The 21,063-nt window shown below is 36.7% G+C and overlaps 6 protein-coding genes across 8 annotated transcripts; 4 read left to right on the top strand and 2 right to left on the bottom strand.

The window, feature by feature from the left end:
- Nucleotides 1-783: 783 nt before the first annotated feature.
- Nucleotides 784-2,395, top strand: LOC17900569 (receptor for activated C kinase 1B). Its single transcript, XM_006305292.2, has 2 exons — nucleotides 784-1,717; nucleotides 2,103-2,395. The coding sequence occupies exons 1-2, from the start codon at nucleotides 839-841 to the stop codon at nucleotides 2,202-2,204; spliced, it is 981 nt and encodes a 326-aa protein (XP_006305354.1). The 5' UTR covers nucleotides 784-838; the 3' UTR covers nucleotides 2,205-2,395.
- A 1,492-nt stretch (nucleotides 2,396-3,887) lies between these two features.
- Nucleotides 3,888-6,634, top strand: LOC17899949 (proline-rich receptor-like protein kinase PERK13). The gene is made up of 4 exons (XM_006307342.2): nucleotides 3,888-4,186; nucleotides 4,301-5,173; nucleotides 5,720-5,794; nucleotides 5,894-6,634. Exons 1-4 carry the CDS (start codon nucleotides 3,965-3,967, stop codon nucleotides 6,149-6,151), a joined length of 1,428 nt encoding a protein of 475 aa, XP_006307404.1. The 5' UTR covers nucleotides 3,888-3,964; the 3' UTR covers nucleotides 6,152-6,634.
- Nucleotides 6,635-7,429: 795 nt separating this feature from the next.
- Nucleotides 7,430-9,913, top strand: LOC17900178 (putative DNA-binding protein At1g48610). Its single transcript, XM_006305821.2, has 4 exons — nucleotides 7,430-7,661; nucleotides 8,035-8,522; nucleotides 9,125-9,187; nucleotides 9,534-9,913. The coding sequence occupies exons 2-4, from the start codon at nucleotides 8,040-8,042 to the stop codon at nucleotides 9,618-9,620; spliced, it is 633 nt and encodes a 210-aa protein (XP_006305883.1). The 5' UTR covers nucleotides 7,430-7,661; nucleotides 8,035-8,039; the 3' UTR covers nucleotides 9,621-9,913.
- Nucleotides 9,914-10,104: 191 nt separating this feature from the next.
- LOC17900701 (probable phosphopantothenoylcysteine decarboxylase) lies at nucleotides 10,105-11,716 on the top strand. Of its 3 annotated transcripts, none has more exons than XM_023777400.1 (3): nucleotides 10,105-10,223; nucleotides 10,312-10,669; nucleotides 11,271-11,716. In XM_023777400.1, exons 2-3 carry the CDS (start codon nucleotides 10,346-10,348, stop codon nucleotides 11,562-11,564), a joined length of 618 nt encoding a protein of 205 aa, XP_023633168.1. In that variant the 5' UTR covers nucleotides 10,105-10,223; nucleotides 10,312-10,345; the 3' UTR covers nucleotides 11,565-11,716. The 3 variants fall into 3 exon arrangements, with proteins under 3 accessions (XP_023633168.1, XP_006303525.1, XP_023633169.1); XM_006303463.2 differs by having other exon boundaries at nucleotides 10,106-10,223; nucleotides 10,344-10,669; XM_023777401.1 differs by having other exon boundaries at nucleotides 10,106-10,223; nucleotides 10,337-10,669.
- Nucleotides 11,717-11,762: 46 nt separating this feature from the next.
- On the bottom strand, nucleotides 11,763-18,428 carry LOC17897253 (phosphomethylethanolamine N-methyltransferase). Its single transcript, XM_006303499.2, has 14 exons — nucleotides 18,369-18,428; nucleotides 17,929-18,021; nucleotides 17,319-17,475; nucleotides 14,133-14,275; nucleotides 13,910-14,047; nucleotides 13,665-13,802; nucleotides 13,447-13,590; nucleotides 13,251-13,361; nucleotides 13,015-13,156; nucleotides 12,640-12,920; nucleotides 12,379-12,540; nucleotides 12,238-12,291; nucleotides 12,094-12,168; nucleotides 11,763-12,000 (listed from the first exon to the last, which is right to left on the bottom strand). Exons 3-14 carry the CDS (start codon nucleotides 17,344-17,346, stop codon nucleotides 11,893-11,895), a joined length of 1,524 nt encoding a protein of 507 aa, XP_006303561.2. The 5' UTR covers nucleotides 17,347-17,475; nucleotides 17,929-18,021; nucleotides 18,369-18,428; the 3' UTR covers nucleotides 11,763-11,892.
- A 794-nt stretch (nucleotides 18,429-19,222) lies between these two features.
- On the bottom strand, nucleotides 19,223-20,386 carry LOC111828741 (phosphomethylethanolamine N-methyltransferase-like). The gene is made up of 3 exons (XM_023777402.1): nucleotides 19,783-20,386; nucleotides 19,572-19,681; nucleotides 19,223-19,474 (listed from the first exon to the last, which is right to left on the bottom strand). Exons 1-3 carry the CDS (start codon nucleotides 19,948-19,950, stop codon nucleotides 19,447-19,449), a joined length of 306 nt encoding a protein of 101 aa, XP_023633170.1. The 5' UTR covers nucleotides 19,951-20,386; the 3' UTR covers nucleotides 19,223-19,446.
- Nucleotides 20,387-21,063: the final 677 nt, after the last annotated feature.

The following is a 21,063-nucleotide window of genomic DNA, read 5'->3' as shown; positions in this document are numbered from 1 at the left end:
AATCACACAAATATTATATTAAACTGATACAAAGTTTAAAAACCTTGTTAATTATTTGAAGAAAGAAGAAAATGAAAAATGTTTTTCTTTTTACAATGCTCTAACCACTCATAGAATTACACGTGGTATAAGATACCCCAACAAAATCTTCTTAACTACAAACCGGATATCTTTTCTCAATGCACTGTGCAATTATTTTGGATTTATAATATTGGTCTAATGCCCGACCGATTATAGTTTTAAGGATGAACTAAGGACAATCAATCTTTCATTACAAAACCTTGTTATTTAATTTTTATTATTTTAGGAGACAAATCACATCCTCTTCTAAAATTTTTATAATTCTTAATTATTTAATATGTGGGATGATTGATTCCTCAATAAGACATTCACAGCCAAAACAATAATGTCACTCCATAAGTCCATTGTAACAAGACATATTTTAAAGTTGAGATGATTAAAACAGCAATTAGCTCTATGAAAATCTCTTAATGCTGCATTCACAGACAAAACAAACACATCCCATTATAAAATGTAATTTTCAATATCAAGAATGATAGATCTACCGATGACAAAAAAAAAAGAAAGAAAGAAAAGAATGATAGATCTACTATCATCGTCATCACTCGAAAAAGAGAAGAAAAATCTACTTTGAGTTTAAAGCCCATGTACACTAATTCGGCCTTAAGTCTTGGCCCAAATAAGAAGACTCGAAAAAACCCTAATTATATTTTTTTTTGTCGGAGGTATAAAATCTCGTTTCTTGTTACCTCCATTTTGCTCTCCCTCTGTGTCGTCGCCTCACGAAACCCTAAATCCTATTCTCAAACCCTAAACCATGGCTGAGGGACTCGTGTTGAAAGGCACAATGTGTGCCCACACCGATATGGTCACCGCCATCGCCACTCCGGTCGATAATTCCGACGTTATCGTCACCTCGTCGCGTGACAAATCAATCATCCTCTGGAAACTGACAAAGGAAGACAAGTCTTACGGTGTTGCTCAGCGTAGGATGACTGGCCACTCTCACTTCGTCGAAGACGTTGTTCTCTCCTCCGATGGACAATTCGCTCTCTCAGGGAGCTGGGACGGTGAGCTCCGTCTCTGGGATCTCGCCACCGGAGAATCTACTCGTCGCTTCGTTGGTCACAAGAAGGATGTTCTCTCTGTAGCTTTCTCTACTGATAACCGTCAGATTGTGTCTGCTTCTCGTGATCGTACGATTAAGCTTTGGAACACACTTGGTGAGTGCAAGTACACCATTTCTGAAGGTGATGGCCACAGTGATTGGGTTAGCTGTGTGAGGTTTAGTCCTAACACTCATGAGCCAACCATTGTATCTGCTTCTTGGGATCGTACTGTGAAGGTGTGGAATCTCCAGAATTGTAAGCTTAGGAACACTCTTGCTGGTCACTCTGGTTACCTTAACACAGTGGCTGTGTCACCGGATGGTTCTTTATGTGCCAGTGGTGGGAAAGATGGTGTGATCTTGCTTTGGGATTTGGCTGAAGGGAAGAAGTTGTATTCTCTTGAGGCTGGCTCTATTATTCATTCACTTTGCTTTAGTCCCAATAGGTACTGGTTGTGTGCAGCAACAGAGAATAGCATTAGGATCTGGGATCTTGAGAGCAAGAGTGTTGTTGAGGATCTCAAGGTTGATCTCAAGGTTGAAGCTGAGAAGTCTGATGGTGCTGTTGGAACCGGAAACAAGACCAAGGTATACTTCTCTTCTGTTTTCTATAGTTATCATCTTGTGGTGAATTGTCTAGTTCTAAGTTTTGTTGCTGGTGAAACAAAAGTAATGCTGAGTTTTCCTCGGTTAGTTTCTACTCAGTTAGCCATTGCTCTAAAAGATGAGACTTTTTCTGAAAGAAATGCCTTAATTTTCTCATGGTATAGTTTAGTTTCTCAAGATGCATTTCTGATTTGATTGATGAACTATAGACAAGAGAGTATAGTTAGCTCTGGTCATAGATTTCTTAATTGTAATGTCGGAACTGATGTGATATGGGTTTAAAGTAACTGTTTCAGTCTAGGCTCTACTTGTTGCTTAATCTCTGTTCTGAGGTACATTGTGTTCTAACGTGGAATGCAAAATGCAGGTGATCTACTGCACAAGCTTGAACTGGAGTGCAGATGGAAACACTTTGTTCAGTGGCTACACTGATGGAATTATCAGGGTTTGGGGTATTGGTCGTTATTAGAGATGACAAGTTTATTTAATCTCTCCAATTTTTCCATCAGACTTTAAAAGTCTTCTCTTCTGAATTAGTGTTTTGAGGATTTATTTTTTGTTCTTTCGATTTTCGGAATCCACAAACATGATATTTTGATCCATTGGTTCTGTTTTCATATTTGTTTTTTTACACTTATGAGTACATTGCTTAGAATATTATTTGAAGTTGGTATACTCTCAAGCAGACAACTGTAAACAGCAGCAAGTTCAGTTGGCTACATCTCAATTACAACACAAACTCTCGAATTCCAAAAACTCTAAAGACCATTTCACAACCATTTGATCTATTTTGACCTACTGAATTTTACTTGGAAAGATAATGATAAAGAGTTAAAGACGACTCATAGAGAGGACTTTTGGACGAGGAAGGCATATGATACCAAAACTGAAGATGTACATCCATAAAGTTGTGTTCACGAATTCTCAGTTAACGTGACACCAAAGATGTACATACATACACTAGATTATAATATGTACGTACAGAAGACAGGCCAATCGTGGGCTTTAGCTGATTTCTCGTGCTAGCAATTGCCAATAAGCCACAAAAAGTGTTCATTAAAATTTTATTGACATTTTTAGATTTTTTTTTTTGTAATGTAAATATCTCAAATTCTTCTATATAATCTTTTAATTTTTAAAATGTATAGTTTCATGTTTTATCATATTGTTTTCAGTACATACTTGTTAATTTCCCAATTTTTAATATTTGAGAATTACTAAGGTTTACTTATGAGCTTAACAACATGTGTCAGAATCAGTTCCATCTACTTCTGAATAGCAAATTCCTTGTTTTCTTGTCAATGCTTTGGCTCAAACACTCACTTCTCATAATTAGCAAACATCTCAGCTAATTTTATGCAATTGTTGGCTTTTACTTTGCAAAAGAACGAAGAATCATTGATGAACAAGAAATGATTAATCAATAGATGCAAGTCGAGTGATGTGTATGCCTTCAATGCCAACATTTGTTTCAGCTTTGTTAACCAGTTGACTTAAAAATCTATGTCTATGAGTTGACTTAAAACCAGTTGAAGATTGCCTTGACGAATTTTTCGTAAAAATCTTTCAATTACTATATAAAATAGTGAAATACCATTTCATTTTTGGTTTTTTTTTTTTGTTAAACTGTGAAGTACCTACCATTTACGTGGGGAAAAAAGTATGAGATGGTGCATTTGGTGCTAATGCACATCATAATCCATTTAATCAATTTTTCATAGAACCAAAACTATTGATAAATCTTATTCTAAAAGAAAGTTAAAACTGAAAAAATTATAAATTTATTAGTATGAAATGTTTTTTTTTGAAAACTATTAAAATTAGAATTTTTTTATATATAGTATAAATTAATATGGTTGAATAGAAGAAACAAGAAAGGAAAAAAAAAACACTGCAAAGAAACACAAAACTCAATTTTTATAACCAAAAACAAAACGCCACGTCATCGATCCGTGTCGTAAACCGGCACCAAAATACACTTTCAACGGTCAGATTTTAACTCTTCACAACCTTTCGTCGTTCTCATCTCTCTCTCTCTCTCTCAACCTAACTTATTTTTATTTTAATCTTCTCCCTCTCACAAAACTTTTTAATTTTATCTGAAAAATTTAAAGAGAGAAAAAACTTTAAAACAAAAAAAAAAAGGACAAAAAAATCCTAAAATCAAAATCTCATCACCTTCTCCCTTGCTCTGTATTTTTATTTTTTTTGCTTTCTCTCTCTAAATCCATGGATCCTTCTCTCTCTGTAACCAATGATCCTCATCATCCTCCTCCTCAGTTCATCACATCTTTCCCTCCTTTCACCAACTCCAACCCTTTCGCCTCTCCAAACAACCCTTTCTTCGCCGTCGCGCCGCCAAACAACAACCATCTCTTCCAAGCTCCGCCTCCGCAGCCAACACCTCCGGTTCCTACTCATCCATCCTATAGCCATCCTCCTTACTCCGACGTAAGCTCATCTGACTTCATTCTTACATTTTGACTTCAAAATATATATAAATAAAGTTTAGGGCTTTTTTTTTTCTAAATTAGTTTCAGTGAACTGAAAGTTTTCATTTTTCAGATGATTTGTACGGCGATTGCAGCGTTGAACGAACCAGATGGGTCAAGCAAGCAAGCGATTTCGAGGTATATAGAGAGAATTTACACTGGGATACCTACAGCTCATGGTGCTTTGTTGACACACCATCTCAAGACTTTGAAGAACAGTGGGGTTCTTATGATGGTTAAGAAGTCTTACAAGTTAGCAGCTAACCCTCCTCCTCCTCCTACTAGTGTAGCTGCTGCTTCTGGTGTTGAGCCTCCCAGATCTGATTTCACAGTCAACGAGAACCAACCTTTACCTGATCCGGCCGCGGCTTCTTCTACTCCTCCGACTCAGAAGCGTGGCCGTGGTCGACCTCCAAAAGCCAAACCCGATGTTCAAGTTCAACCTCAGACTAACGGGAAACCCACCTGGGAACAAACTGAATTACCTGTTTCTCGACCAGAGGAGGCACCGGTACAGCCACAGATACAGGCACCGTCTCCGGTTAAGAGACCTCCGGGTCGTCCTAGAAAAGATGGAACTTCGCCGACAGTGAAGGCTGCTGCTGCTACCGTTTCAAGCGGTGTGGAGACTGTGAAACGAAGAGGTAGGCCTCCGAGTGGAAGAGCTGCAGGGAGGGAGAGGAAGCCAACGGTAGTCTCAGCTCCAGTTTCGGTGTTCCCGTACGTTGCTAATGGTGGTGTTAGACGTCGAGGGAGACCAAAGAGAGTTGATGCTGGTGCTTCCTCTGTTGCACCACCACCACCACCAATTAGTGGAGGAGAGGGTGTTGCAGTCAAGAAAAGAGGACGAGGACGGCCTCCTAAGATCGGTGGTGTTATCAGGAAACCTATGAAGCCGATGAGACGATTCCCTCGTACTGGAAGACCTGTAGGACGACCCAGAAAGGTACAATTTTTCTCTGTTTTTTCAGTGTCTCTGCCATCTCAAAGTAAGAATTCTCAAGCCCGAGGCTAATATAGAACTTGATTTTTTTTTCAAACTTTCTAGAGTCAAATAGAAAAAAGGTTGGAACTTTTGTCTTGTGAATAAGTGTCACTTTCTTTCCATTCTGAACATTGTCTCTTTCGAGCCGAGCGTGTGAGTATCTAATTAGTTTCAAGTGTTTTAATTATATTCGTATCTCTCTGCTTTTGGCCTATATTTATCTGGTTTTTGGTGTACTATTAATTTAAGACTTCTCTTTGTTTGGTAATCAAGAACTAGTGGTTGGTGGCTCGCTTTATTGTTCAGTTGATGTGTGGGGAATTTACATAGGAATTGCTTTCATTTAAGTATAGTTTTGGTTATTCAATCATAGTTCAAGAATTTGTGTATTTCCAAGTCTCTCTATTACTGTCGGCTGTGCACTATAATTTGTGAGACTATTATAATATTGTTGAGGTTGATGAGTTATCTAAACTAAATCTTTACTATTGCGATTTATAAACATAGATTGAGGTGTCAAAGGGAGCTTCTGGACAACAAGATGATGACTATGGAGAACTTAAGAAGAAGTTCGAATTGTTTGTAAGTTATCTAATGAACTTAAAACACAGTATGGTCGTTTCTTTGGTTTCATCGTGCTTAATTGCTTATGGTTGGTTTTGATATCTCTCATTTATGCAGCAAGCGAGAGCTAAGGATATTGTTATTGTGTTGAAGTCTGAGATGGGAGGAAGTGAAAATCAAGCGGTGGTTCAAGCCATACAGGACCTGGAAGGATTAACAGTAACAGAAACAGAGACAACAAACGAGCCACAGCACATGGAAACAGTGCAGCAGCCAGACGACGAGGAACACCCTGAAACCGAACCTGAGGCAGAGGGACAAGGACAAACACAAGCACAGACAGAAGCAGAGGCAATGCAAGAAGCTCTGTTCTAGAGAGAACCTTGACACAACCTTATAAAAAAGAAAAGCTAGCAAGTGGTGGTGATGGGTTTGCGTGTTGTGTGTTTCATGGAATTTTTAAATCATATAAGGGATGTTTGCAGGAGAGGAAACAACAAAAAGAAGAATGTGATGATGATGATGATGATGATGATTTGTGTCTCTAACCAAACAACAAGGAGAGGTAGGGTAATGTCTGTAAAGGTGAATTAGGATGTTACCATTGTTTATGCTCTCACTCCCCATGTCTCTCCATCGTCCATATTTGTGTAGGCTATTTTGCTCTTTTGTTTTCCTCAATGTTTCTTAGACTCACTCTACTCTTGTCCTTCTATTTTGTCTCTCTTAGGCTTTTTAGGAGTTGTTGATGTTTGTATCATCAAAACGCTTATTGTAATTTTTACGACCACGTCCACTTGTATGATGGTTTCTTCTTTTTTCTCTTAATCCATTTTAAATTAAATGTTGCTTGTGTCAGTTGCTTCGTTTCAACTTAGAAATCCTATCTTAACTACTAGTGACAAAAATTAGGTAGCAGGTAGAACTGTTTCCACTTCACTCACACCATTTAACGATTTTGATTCTACTCAAAACACATCATTTAATAAAAAAAGATCCATCTTATTTACTTCTTGGTAACATTTTGAAAGGTGAAAACCTAGTGGATTTTGTTGATAATGCAAAGTTTGTGGTTTCAAGAACAATATTGCAGGTTTTGAAGATGTTGAAATTTATACATTATGTTTGAGATTGCAGCTGGGTCTTTTGTGCTTTGTGTAGTTTTACACTGATACTTGTTTAGAGTCTTAAATATTGTACATGTCTTTGTGTTCCAAAATTGGTTTCTCTCTATTGTTAGAAAAGTTGTAGTTTGAAGTAATAAAAAATATTTATATTAGAAAAAACACCATTTTTCCAATACTTTTTTCTCCAAAAAAAAAAAATTTGAATTTGAAAAAAAGTAGGGTACACTTTTCATTTTTGGTTTGATCAAATATTTTTCAGAAAAAAAAAGAAATCACCAAATTTGTATGTATAATACAAGGTTTCTTCATTTTCTACTAAAATTTAAAACATTATAAAAATTATTTTTAAATATTTTAAAAACCAAAAATTAATGCCCCTGAATTTGAAGTGATTTAGTAATAAAAAAATTATTGTAAAGGAATTCTGAATTTCTGATAAAAACGAAAATTATCGATTAAAAAAAAGGAAAAAAGAAAGAAAGAAAGAGTAAATAAAAAGAGTGGACCCATATCGGTTGAGGCAACGGATTCTGAACCTCTCTCTCTCGGTCGTTTGTTCTTTTGCTCTCTCTCTCCCAAAGCAGCCAAGCTCCCCAGCCATGGTCACCTTCTTCTAAACCGCCAACACTATCTTTCTTCTCCGCCAAGTTTCTTCTCCTCGCAGTTTCTTTCTTCCTTCTTCCATAATTTTCCCGAAGAAGCTTTCTTTAGCATCTCTCTCTCATTCGCGAATCCTTCTCTCCCTGAGCTGAAACAAGGTACGTACATTGCAGATTTCCCAACCCTAGCTTTTCTTAAATCTTTTCCTTGCTCCTACGCGATAGAGAGTAGATAGAGAGAGAGAGTCTGAATCTGTTGATTTTACTATCTTCGTTTCTTGATTCTCGAGTTTTGTATTGTTTCTGTTTTGAATCTTACTCCGTTCTCTAGGGTTTCGGTTCCGTTTAATCCATCTCTCAGCTTGAAATCAGCCATTTTTTTTACTGTCTTCTTCGAAATTTCTTCAAGGTTTTACCGGAAATCGAGCTTTTTAGTTGTTTTCTGTAGTCTCCGTTGAAGTTCGTTTTCTAGGGTTTTGAATTCCGATTTATGTTTTCTTTCTTTTTTGTCTGATTCGGATCTACACTACAGATCTCATGGCGAAAACAGCTTCTACTCCTCCCGGAACTGGTTCCGAAGCTCCAAGATCTGATACACCTGGAGATGCGTCTGGCAACAAGCTTCAACCTGATGTCTCCGCCGCCGTCTCAGCAGCACCCGACAATACTGCTTCCCAGAAACGCGGCCGTGGTCGACCTCCAAAGGCTAAATCTGGCTCCACGCGAAACGGTGCCGTTTCTGCTAAAAAACCAGTTGGTCGTCCGAAAAGAAACGTAGCTCCTGTTCCCACTGCGTCTGTTGCGGCGGGTGTGAAGAGGCGTGGCAGGCCAAAGAGGTCGAACCCTCCCGCGTCTGTGGTTACTACTGCTACTGGAGAAGGTTCAAGAAAACGAGGGAGGCCGAAGAGAGATGACGTGGCGGATGCAACTGTTCCTGTGGCTCCGGCTAAGAAACGTGGACGGAAACCTAACGTCGAGGTAGCTGCTGCTGCAAAGCCTGTGCGCAAGACAAGGAAGAAGGTATTTTGTCTTCAACTTCATTAGCTTTTTATTCACAAAATGTCAAAAATAATTTGGAAAAAGGTCTCTTATACCATTGTTCTTGACTGTTTGCTATGCATATATATAGTGTAGAAATTTTTTCAGGGAAGCGTGTTATTTTGATTCTGGTCTTAAATGTGGTCTATTTTAGAAAAAATGTGTATCGTATCTGGATTTTGATGTTATTTCCAAAATCTTGATTGTATAATTTTGTAAAACGGTCGTATACCATATTGTTCTTCTTGACTGTTTCTTCTGTAGAGAGTGGAAAAAGTTCAGAGTAATGTGTTATATTTGTGTCTGGTCTCAAATGTGGCCTGTTTATACAAAAATCTATAACTATTTGTATTTGTTTTTTATTGTGCATCTTATCTGCATTTTGGTGTATTTCATGAATCTTGACTTCTTCTTTTTTTGGTATAATGTTGGAAATGAAAGTGATTGGTCTTGGTAAGTCTTTATATAATTTCATTTGAGTCAATATTTACAAGTGTTTTGTAAATGTAAGACACAACCGTATGTTTATAAAAATGTGTAGACTAATGTCAAAATCTGGTTTTATATGCATGAATGAACAAAAGAGCATTTCAGTGGCACCGGTAGCTGCAGGCATCGGAGATCTCAAGAGAAGAACCGCACTCTTAGTAAGTCATCAACTATACCAAACTAGCTCTTCTAATAGAAGACTTGTATAGTGATTTGGTTAACATTAGTGTATTACTGGTCGCCCTATGCTTGCATCAATTTTGGTTTAGACATTATGTATGATGTGTGTATCATCACAAAGGATAGTAGCATTAATATTCAACAGGATTGTACAATTATGCATCCAGTATTCCTTTAGGAGATGGAATCGAATGGTCATATAGTTTGGTTGGTTTTAAAGATGGGGGTTGGGTTTCTATAGTCTTGTGTAGGTTTCAGCTAATAAGAAAGAAAGAAAGAATCTTGATGATAAAAGTTGTTGAAATTGAATAAATGTTGTTGCAGCAAAAGAAAGTGAAAGAAGCTGCAGCCAAGTTGAAAGCAGCAGTTACAGCAATTGACGAGGTTCAAGAGATAGTGGCAAGGATGTAAAAGCTCTGATGATTAGACTCATTTGTTGGGAGAAAGAAAGACTGATTGGTTGGTTGGTTGATGTTTGATGTTTCACATTAGGATTGTTTGTTTGTTTGTTTGTTTACGTGTTCGTTAAGGTTGAGAGGCAGATTTTTAAACAGTAGAGAGTTGTTAATGGTCTTTGTGTAGCTCTGAGATGTAGGGGAAACTTTCCGAATAGATTTGCTACTACGTCTTTTGTCGTCAAGAATTCTTTTAACATTCTTTTTTTTTTCTGTTGAGGTTTATAGATTTGGAGTTTAATTCTGACATTCTCAAAATCCAAAATTTTCAACTAATTAACCGGCCTATCACATTTAAATCACAGTAGATAAAAACAACATTGCTGTATGTGTAATTGGGCTTTTCGGATCGTATCGAAATGTAGTTTGTAAGGCCCATTTGTGGCGAGTCAGTCAACGACTAGTTTGACCAGTGATGACGTCGACTTCTCTTTCTCTGTGTCTGTCCGTCTTCTCTTGTTTCAAACTCAAAACAAAACCGTCGCGGTATCATTTTGATTCCGATTTCTCCTTCAATTAGGGTTTCTCTCGCAGATTCCTCCATCCTCGGCTTTACAAGGTAACAACAAGCTCTATGAGATCCATTTATTGAATCTCTCATTTCGTTTTGATCGATTTCATGTAACCCCTGGAACAACGTTGTATAGTAAAATTGATCATTTGTTCTTGGAGATGTAAGAGATGGAGGAAGCGATAAATATGCAAGTGGATGATGTAACAAGGAAGCCTCGTATCTTACTGGCTGCAAGTGGAAGTGTGGCTGCGATTAAGTTCAGCAATCTCTGCCATTGTTTCTCAGAATGGGCTGATGTCAAAGCCGTCGCTTCTAAATCATCTCTCAATTTCGTGGATAAACCTTCTCTTCCTCAGAATGTGACTTTCTATACAGATGCAGATGAGTGGTCTAGCTGGAACAAGATTGGTGATCCTGTGCTTCACATCGAGCTTAGACGCTGGGCTGATGTTATGATCATTGCTCCTTTGTCTGCTAACACTTTGGGCAAGGTATAAAAAATACTATTCTCATTACGATCTTCCCTGTTTAGTATCGGATAGTCTACTAGAGTAGCTTTTTTGGCTCTTGTTCAAGCTGCAGAATCACTAAGCAACTTAGCTGAAGAGCTAGAGTTGACGGTGACATACTTCTATCTTGATTATATAAGTATCACCATGAGAAGATACATTTGTTGTGACAAGATTGTTTGATAATGCCAACTATAGTCTAGAGTAAATCTCTGGGTCATGTTAATTGTCATCAAGCAGCAGAATCATGTACAAAGTAGTGTGTATCTCAAGAACTAGAGTTGATTTCTTTGGCTCTATATTCTTTGCTTTTTTCAAGATTCTAATAAAGTTGCGCGTAGCTGAAGATATAGCTTTTACAAATTCTTTAGATTGTTTGCTTCTAATGATTTAAACATACTTCTCTTTATATATCGCCGCTGTACTGATTTTTTTTTTTTATCTTTGGCTCATATTCTTGTCATCAAGAAACATAATCATAGGAACTGTAAGCTGAAGAAGATCTAGAGTTAGCTTTTTGGCTCCATATTTTTCTGTGTTGTTCATGATCTAAAAAAAGCTGTTGTTCTTTCTCTTTTTACAGATTGCTGGAGGGTTATGTGATAATCTGTTGACATGTATAGTAAGAGCGTGGGATTATAGCAAACCGTTGTTTGTTGTACCTGCGATGAACACTTTGATGTGGAACAATCCTTTCACTGAACGGCACCTTGTGTTGCTTGATGAGATTGGAATTACTCTCATTCCGCCCATCAAGAAGAAACTGGCCTGTGGAGATTACGGTAATGGCGCAATGGCCGAGCCTTCTCTGATCTATTCCACCGTTAGACTCTTCTGGGAATCCCAGGCTCATAAACAAAATGATGGAACGAGTTGACTCTTACTTGGACATTAATTGCTCTGTTGTCTCTGGAGTCATATATTATCCCATATCTTTTTCTTTTTTCTTTATCATACTAAGAACAAGCTTAGCTTGATAAATTCTCTGGAGAAGTCGGTTACACTATCTCAGGCAGATATTTTAAAATATCTATGAAAATCAGAGCAATGCAGGTTCTGTCTGGCACAAAGACTGGAGTAGAAATCGAACAACACAACTAGTTTTTCTTTCAATTTGCATTTCCAAGATAGCAAAACAAGAAAATATTGTCCTCCAGGGAAGAGAATCACAAGAGGATAGGTTATAGAGTTCTTGTTGAGGGTAACTATAGATTTGACTTCTTGTTGGCTATGAATAATCCCCATTTTTGTTCACCAGATAAAGTCTTTCGAAGCTTTGCTGTCCATACTCTTACAATGCCATTGTAATCCTCCTGTAATCAGATTATTGGATTGATATGAGAAACGCAACACAAATGTGTTTTAAGCAGTAAATTTAATTGTGAGAACTCTTTATTTATTTTTACTTCTGAGAAGTCGTTGATGTATTCTTCCTTTTCTTTCTCCACTTTTGCTAATTCACGCCTGAGGACTTGTACAAACTGTCAAAAAATGGTTATGTTAGAATCATCATTTTGAGAACTGTATAACAAAACGTATGTGGGAGTCACCTGATCAGTACGGTCATCAGCAATCACATCCTCAAAGCCTGCTTCTTTCAGCATCTACAGAAATAAGAACTCTATAAGAATATGAAATGTCCCTGAATTCATAAAAAGATGAAAGGTTTGATGAGGAAAAGAAACACAAACTTTTCCGTAAGCTTGAACACCGTGGAGATCATATCGTCTTCGTACCATGTACTCTTGGAATTCAAGAGACGGAGTATCAGCAATTCTGCAATAGTCAGTGATGAGAACTTTACCGCCTGGTTTAAGCCACTTGAAGAATTTCTTGAATAGAGCTGGCTTGTCCTAAACAGAGAGACAAATGATGCAGATGATAATAACCAAAAAAAAGCATCTTCAAGAGAGAAAAAGAAGAGATATGTTGTGTGAAGTTTTGCTTTATACTTGGACGTGCAGAAAAGTGTCACGGCTGTAAATAACATCAAAAGAATTGTCGGGATATGTTTTTGTGTTGCAGTCCGCGACTTCGAACTCGACTGAGCATTTGAGTCCAATGGCACGCTCCAGCGCTAAAGAGATCATGTTGACCGATAGATCGATTCCAACTACATGAACATCAAAATTCTCAGCCATGTAGAAGTCACCTCCACCAATACCACAACCAACATCTAGAACTTTCTGTCCAGGTTTAAGGTCCATCATCGCCACAAATTCTTTAGTTGTCTCTGTTAAGGAAACCATGAACTTAGAGACAAGAGGCGGGTAAACATTTACAAACGCATGTATCCTTTTAAAGATAAGAGTTAAAAGAGGAATTACCAAATCCACCAGTGCTATTATATCCTTCCCCAAAGACACGCTCATAGAGCAAGATCCCACTAGACGTATATTGAACATTGTCCAAGAAACGCTGGAAGGTTTTGTCATTCTCCAAGCTAACTTTTTGCCATATCCAGCAAATCTGCCACCAAGTAGATGATAAAGTTAACCTCTTGTAACTCTATGGGATCAAATGATAAGGAAACTAAACTATCTGATAAGGAAAACTTTGTTACCTGATTCTGATTCTTCTTGTTATTCACATAATCCCCAATGCATTTGAAACCAACCATAGAGAGCTCAAATGATTTGCCAGAAGCTTCACCTGTCTGACATTGTTTGAAAACCTGCATTACATTGTCACGTATACAGTTAAATATATTTAGGAGATTTGATCTTAGTAACATAAACAATGATATGTGAATATTGAACCTTAGTATAGAATCTTGGTTCACGGTAGTGAATGGGGTTTGATTTACGCTTGTTGTCCCCAGATTGGTGGAAGCAAGACTCTCTGAAGAAAATGTAGCCCCCTGGCTTTACCCATCCAAGCATTCTCTCTGCTATTAGTTCCACCTGCAATCACCATCATCAAAAGGATTAGCCTTTCTTCTCTACAAAGTCAAAAGAGTAAAAGATTCAGATGTCACCTCTTTGTCAGAAAGATACATGAGCAACCAATTTGAGAAAATCAAATCGATAGATCCATCTGCTATTTTCAAGTCTGGAGAGGTTACATCAGCACACATAAACTTAACGTTCTTGTAATGCCCATTAACACTTTCATTCTGCAAGAACACAACATCAGCCAATAAACAAACCAACATGAGATGAATCCATGGTAAAAATAGAAACTTTTCAACATAGAAACAGCTAGCGGAGTAGTAAAAAAAACCTTGTGAATGGCACTTTCGATGAAGTCGAGGGCGATAACTTCACCAGCCTTCTGAGCCAATTCACCAGTGAAACGGCCAATACCAGCTCCAAGTTCCAGCACAGTTTTGCCTTCATATGGTGGGATTAAACAGAGTAACTGAACAAAATAAACACATCAGCCAAGTTCATTTGTTCCTACACTTGATGATTGGAAATATGAGAGAAAGATAGAAAAGATTAACCTCATGAGGAAGCTCTTCTTTGTCGAGATCAGAAGCTTCGGTGGAGTCAACCATCACATCGCTCGAATGCTCCATCGAGTAGCTTAGCTGTTTGGGATAAGTCTCTCTTCCTCTCTTCCAAATTAAAGTGAGACACTCTCTAACTTCGAAACCATGAAGAAATTGAATTCACAAAACGTAAATTAGTTCAATAATTCGCTGAGAGGGACCAACAGGACCCGAAGAAAAAGATAAGATAATGCTTTCTGCAGTATGAAACATTAATAGTAAGATGAACACTGTACAATATAAAACATCTATAAATTAATGTTTGACAAACTTTTCAATTTTGGCCATTTAAATCACGAACGTTTTATGTGATCATTCAAAACATAAACTTTTCGTTGATTTAGTTTTTAAAACATCAATTTTCGTTGACTAAACCAAAATGAATATCATATCCAAAAAATTGTTAACAAAACAGCTACCAATATTTATGAATTCAATCATGATAAGTTTCTCTTTCTCCTATATTTTGTCTTTTAAAAACTTTTACACATTTACATTTTTATAAGTTATGATACAATCTCTAGTCAACTTTAATTTTGATAGTTTGTTGTCTTTTATTTAGTTATTTCATTTTTTTGGATGTTTATATTTTAGTTTATGTTTTTATTTTTTTTAAAGAAATTGTTTTCCTTTAATATTTTTTTCCATTAAGAATAATACATAAACAAATGAATTAATTATTTTTTGTCGTCATTATATTTAATGTTCTTTTCATGATGTGGACACTCTAGATGGACAAAAAAACTCTCCTATAAGCACCATCATGGGTCATATTCTTCAAAAGATAGTCATAGTTTCATTAAATTAATTTTTCTATATTTTTTTTTAAACTGAACCAGTTAACTGATTACTAATGACACAAAAGCAAGAATGGTTGAAGAGGTTAGAGAGATTAGAGACACTTCCTCTGCATATCGTCTGCATAGAGATTAGAGACACTTCCTCTTCATATCGTCTGCATAGAGACACTTCCTCTGCATATCGTCTGCATAGAGATTAGAGACACTTCCTCTTTCCTCACCTTTTTTTTTTTTATTAGTAAAAACACTTTCCTTATAAACCAATGGAGATGGCCTAAATATATATATTTTTACAGCACCGTTTTTAGTACCACCAGTAGCTTGAAATTGGTTTTTCACTGAATCATCATCGTAACCGCAAATACCAAACTTTTTCTTCCTGATTCTGTTTCTATTGTGTTCTTTGCCACAGGTTTCGAGGTCCCAATGACATTTTTCGACAAGAAGTTGTTGCTAGATATAAGGGGTTTCTCTATCAGAAGGTTTTGTGCTCCGACTTATGATGATGACCTTATCTGGCACACACATCAGCTTCATCCAGTCTCTTACTGTGATGATATGGAAATGCTCATTGGTAAGGTCTTGGAGCATGATGATACAGATTCTGACCGAGGCAAAGGTAAAATCTTGATACTGGTTTTTCTAACACTGCATACTTCGCAATTGGAGGAAAAAATTGGTATCAAGGTACTGGAAAGCTCTGCGCAATGCATAGAGGCAAAATGCCTACCCCTGTCACTACTTCTCCTTATGTTTCTGATGTTTTTGCCAAAGAACCAACTGCAGAAGAGGATAATTTACAGAATGTAATCCAACTTCAGGAGGTGGAAGTTGTTAAGGTAATTCTTTCTTTTTATCCTTTTCTGTGGTTATATATCTCTTGAGCGAGGTAACTTCAGCTGTGTGATCCTTTTGTATCCTTCAAGTTCTCTTGGAGATAATCATCTTGTTTTGACAACGTAATGCACTTCAATGATGCAATATTTTCTCAGGGAGGAAGCTGGATTATGAACCAATAAGAACACTGTGCAAACCTTAGAAGCTAAGTGACCATGATTTCATGAATCTTGTGGAATTTTCTAAGCAACATCCATATGGAAAAGCTGTGGGATTGGTTGATATGAAAGTTTGGTTCCGTTGAGGCAAAGTTTGATATAATCTGGAATGTTACTTCTTCTTTAATCTTCTCCATGCTCATTTTGACTCTGTTATTCATATGCAGGCGAAAGATAATTGGTTGGTTTTGCCTGAAATCGTATCTGCTTTCATACTCAATCATGTTCTGAAGAAAGGAGGTTTTGTGGCTTCACTGTCGGAACCAAAGACATAAAAAGAGAAAAGCAAACAGAACTTGTAGCTTATGACACTACTTGTTTTGCAGGAAACCTTGGCGAGACGAATTTGTGGTACTGTTTGAAATGATCACTATCCAAAGAATATTAAACATAGACAACATTTTCATGGTTACTCAATCAACTAACCAATCAATATAATTCAAGCAAATTACAAAAGACATGAACTCAACTCAAGCAATGGGTTCAATCAACGTATATACCATGCAACAATTAATAGATTCATGCCATATGTTCAATTCGAATCATAGACTGATGCAAGCAATAAGCATATTCAAGTAATTAAGCAAAAAACACGAAACAACCAACAGATTCAAGAAACTCAAGCTGTAACATCAAAGCAACAATCAAAAGAAATTTTAAAATCATGTGTTCAAATCATAGACTATACAACAACCAGTATATTCAATCTCCATACAGTAGATTCAAGCCATACACTGTATGTTCAATAAAAATCATAGACATAGATGATGCAAGCAATAAACATATTCAGGTTAGGTTAGCATTAGACCACACAATACAGAGATTCAAGTAATCAAAAAACACAAAACAACCCACATATCCAAACCATAGCTTTAAAGCATAGACCACATAACAACAAATAGACTCAAGCTGTAACTTCAAAGCATAGACAAAGCAACAATCAAAAGAATTCAAACCATGGGTTTGAATCATAGACTACACACCAACCAAGTATATTCAATCTCCATACAATAGATTCAAGACTTTTTTACTTAAAAAGTCGCTGTCAAAATCAAATGTCACTTCAGATGTACAATTAAGTTAATATAGATCTATAACATTAGTAACGATAAGAGAACCACATGTCTACTTCAGATTTATAAGACAACAATATCAACTAATCAACATAGGAGAAGCACATGTCTTATCCTCTACACTGGTTTCATATTTTGACATCAAACAGTTTCTAACCATCACCAAAAAAAGTAAGAGAAGCAAACTGATAAAATTATATAATTACATACCTGAGGGCTGATAATATGCAGAGTCCATTTTCAGAGAGGTTCTTGTTCATCTGCCATAAATTAAGTGTGTAACGATATAAACTAATTCATAACAAGTTTAGGAGAAACACATACCTATCTTGAAGTCTGAATTCTCTCAGGAGTCTCCAAAACATACCTGAAAAAATATTAAAAAGATTGCTTTAGTTCACTTGTAAAATATACAGACCCTGTTAAATATTCCAGTTCAGGGGCCTTAATGTGTATGAGCTCTCAAATTATAAGCCAATTAGAAGCCTGCTTGATGTTTTTTTCCAGTTTTCTGGCAACTCCTGTAAGACTGTTTCATTACAGAGAGTTCCAAAATCAGACGAGTTAGTGTGTATGATCTCTGAAACTTGAACCTTCAGAGGCTTTTTCTACTCCCATAACCCCATTTGATTTTCGAACCAATAAAAAGGCTCTTTTGTCACAAGCAAGTCCATTCAGACATTTGTCATAATAAAGACACAAACGTGCTAGTGTGTTTCTGAACCGAACAAAACGGTTAAAAAGTCGTAGGTAACTATCTTTTTTCCAATTTCAGGACCATAGTTTCTGATATTTTAGATCTCAATTAAGAGATTTTTACCTGAAGAGATGATTATGTTGGAAACTCTCGGAAACTCTCTGTGATCACAATGAGTCTTCTAATCCAAATACAACCTTCAATCGCAAGTCGCAACTGCAACAACAACAACAACAAAAAACCCAGAAACCGTTTAATTAAACATATTCAAATCAAGAATATCAAAAACACAAAAGCGATACAAAAGAACTTAAGAAACCCTAAGAAGTTAACAGAGATTAATCAAAACCACGGCTTTAATCAATCGTCTTCGTTTTGATTGATTATAGAAGATTCAGAAACCCTAAGAAGTTAATTCGATGAAGAAGACTACAAATCTCGGATTAAAAACCAACCTAAACGCGATTTTAAAACTCTGGAAACGCTACTACATAAACTACTAATCGAAGAGAAAGATAGATCAACCGATGATTCATATCATAAAACTAAGGAAAGAAACTTACAAATCGATCCGGCGAAGGAGTCGCAGAAAAATTAAAAAAACTGAAATCTTTAAGGCTTTTGCCTTTGCGAAGTGAATCCTATATATATATATATATTACTCACGTTTATAGCACCGCCTCTACAACGGTTACTTGAACAAAGAGCCGTTTCTCGTTTTCAAAATCAGGTTTGATATTTATGTGTGCGTGAGCAATGTGAGACAGCAACGTGAAGTGGAAATAACAAAAACATAACGCGGATTATAATGGGCTAACCCGGATCACTTAATTGGGCTTATAATGGGCTATTGTTAACTAAACCGGTAACTTTTACAAAGTGCTTGTATGAAGCTAATACATAGGATACTCACACGTACGGATCGCACGCACACGATCTGTGGCTTATGCTCTTCACTTTTTCGACTGTTTATTTCATTCTCTCAATAATTCAGCAGGCATTGTAACATTTGTATTACTATACTAGCTATCTTCCCTGTTTAGTATCTCTACAGAGTTACATAATCAATCCATATTGTTGACTAGAGTTGTCTAGTGTAAGCTCTTTTTCGCTCATAAATTAAAAAGCTGTATCATAGGACTATAGTAAAGCCATTATTAGATAGAAGATACACTGTTGTAACGAAATATTTTATCATGCGCCAGCTATATATAGTCCACTCTACTGTAAATCCTTAGTTACAGTATTGTGTAACAGCTCCATATTGCAAAAGTATCGTTTTATCTGAAGATCTTAAGTTATGTTCTGAACCAACACAACTGAGTTTTTTCTCAGTTTGATTTGCATTTCCAGTGATAGCAAATATTGTCATCCACAGAGCAACAATTTATTGAAACATGGTTATAGTGTTTTGTAGGGGGTTAAAAACATGGATGCTACTTTTTGTTGGCCGTGAATAATCCCCATTTTTGTTCACCAGTTCGCTGTCCATAATCTTACACTTTCATTGTAATCCTCCTGTAATAAGATGATTGGATTGATATGAGAAACTCAACAAAGAGGTTTTTTGCTCAGTGAAGTCAGCTGTGAGAACCTCTGAGAAGTCGCTGATGAATTCTTCTTTTTCTTTCTTCACTTTTTCTAACTCAAGCCTGAGGATTTGTACAAACTGCAAGAAACTGGTTATGTGAGAATCAGCATTTTAAAGAAATGTATGTGGGAGTAACCTGAATGGAGATCATATCCTTTTCGTTCATAGAACGTACTTTGCGAATTCAGGTGACGGAGCATCGACACTTCTGCAATAGTCGGTGATGAGAACTTTACCGCCTGGTTTAAGCCATTTGAAGAATGTCCAGAATAGAGCTGGCTTGTCCTGAACAGAGATACAAATGATGCAGAGGATGAATTATACAAGAAAACATCTTCAAGAGTGAAAAAGAGGAGATATGTTGTTGTGTAGTTTTGCTTTATTACTTGGATGTGCAGAATAGTGTCACGGCTGTAAATGACATCAAAAGAATTATCAGGATATATTTTTGTGGTGCAGTCCGCGACTTCGAACTCCATTGAGCATTTGAGTCCAATGGCACGCTGCAGCGCCAAAGAGATCACGTTGACCGATACATTGATTCTCGTGAACATCAAAATTCTCAGCCATTTAGATCACGTTGGCAAAAGCTCATGCTTCTCGTGATTGGTTAACAAACCCAAATTATTCATAATTTTTTTTTTTTGTAAAGCCTCATCTTTCATTATTTACATGTTTAGAAAAGAATAAATACATTAGTAACTAGCCTCCCTTGTTTTCATATGTTTTTCCATTTTTGTTTTATTCCAATTTTTATTAAATTATCGTTGTGGTGGAACTAGGGTTTGTGATCTTTCCTCTTTTTCATAAACCACTTCAACTCATCTCTGCGCTACACATCATAATCTCCTCTTACTCTCTCTCTTGCTTTGAAAGAGATGGACCCGTATGTAACCGGATATGTTTTGTCTGAAGTTGTAGATGAGGTTGAAGCATCTGTGGGACTTGCTTCTATATCAAAATCTCAATCTCACACTGAGAAGAGTGATTACAAAGGTATACATGTGATTTACAAAAGCTCTTAAAATTATCTGAATAATGTTTTCAAAGCATCTAAATTTCATCTGTCTAATCACTAATGTTTCAGAAGTTGAGATTGCACCCGTGATAGTTGCTTCTGGATCATCTCAGCCGTCCACTGATCAGCAGAAAATGCGTGAAAATCTGACTAATTTCAATGCAGCGCTACGTGAATATCGAGAGCTCAACAAGATAGTCATCGACAATTTGCCTGAGCATGATAATCAGGAGAGGGAAAGAAGGGAAGCTGCTGTGAAGGATGCAGCAAGACAAAGCTGCGAAGTTGTCAATCGGGTAATGAAGGGGAGTCCTGAGAAAATGATGAAGGATGTGCAGAGAATGTTGGAGGAAGAAGTGTTTAAGATGAAGCAAGAAATTAAAAAGTTTGAGAGGAAGAAGAAACAAAATTCAAAGAAGAAGATATGAGAGCATGCTCTTCAGCCTCCCACTCTATGTATGTTTCTCTTCTATTGCTCTTATTCACAGCCGTTACAGTTCCTTTTTGTTCTGCTCATCAATGACCCTGAGAGGTGTTATGCATTTTAAGCATCATCTGTTTGTTATTCTTTTGGAATATTTTTTTTAGGATGCTGCATAGTACTCTCTCTGAAACTGAGCTTGCATAATTGATGATACTCAGCACTATA

Source organism: Capsella rubella, unplaced genomic scaffold (assembly GCF_000375325.1).
Source record: "Capsella rubella cultivar Monte Gargano unplaced genomic scaffold, Caprub1_0 scaffold_1, whole genome shotgun sequence".
Classification (NCBI taxonomy): Eukaryota; Viridiplantae; Streptophyta; class Magnoliopsida; order Brassicales; family Brassicaceae; genus Capsella; species Capsella rubella.
The sequence above is the reverse complement of the archived record's forward strand: the minus strand, read 5'-3'. Positions and strand labels throughout refer to the sequence as shown.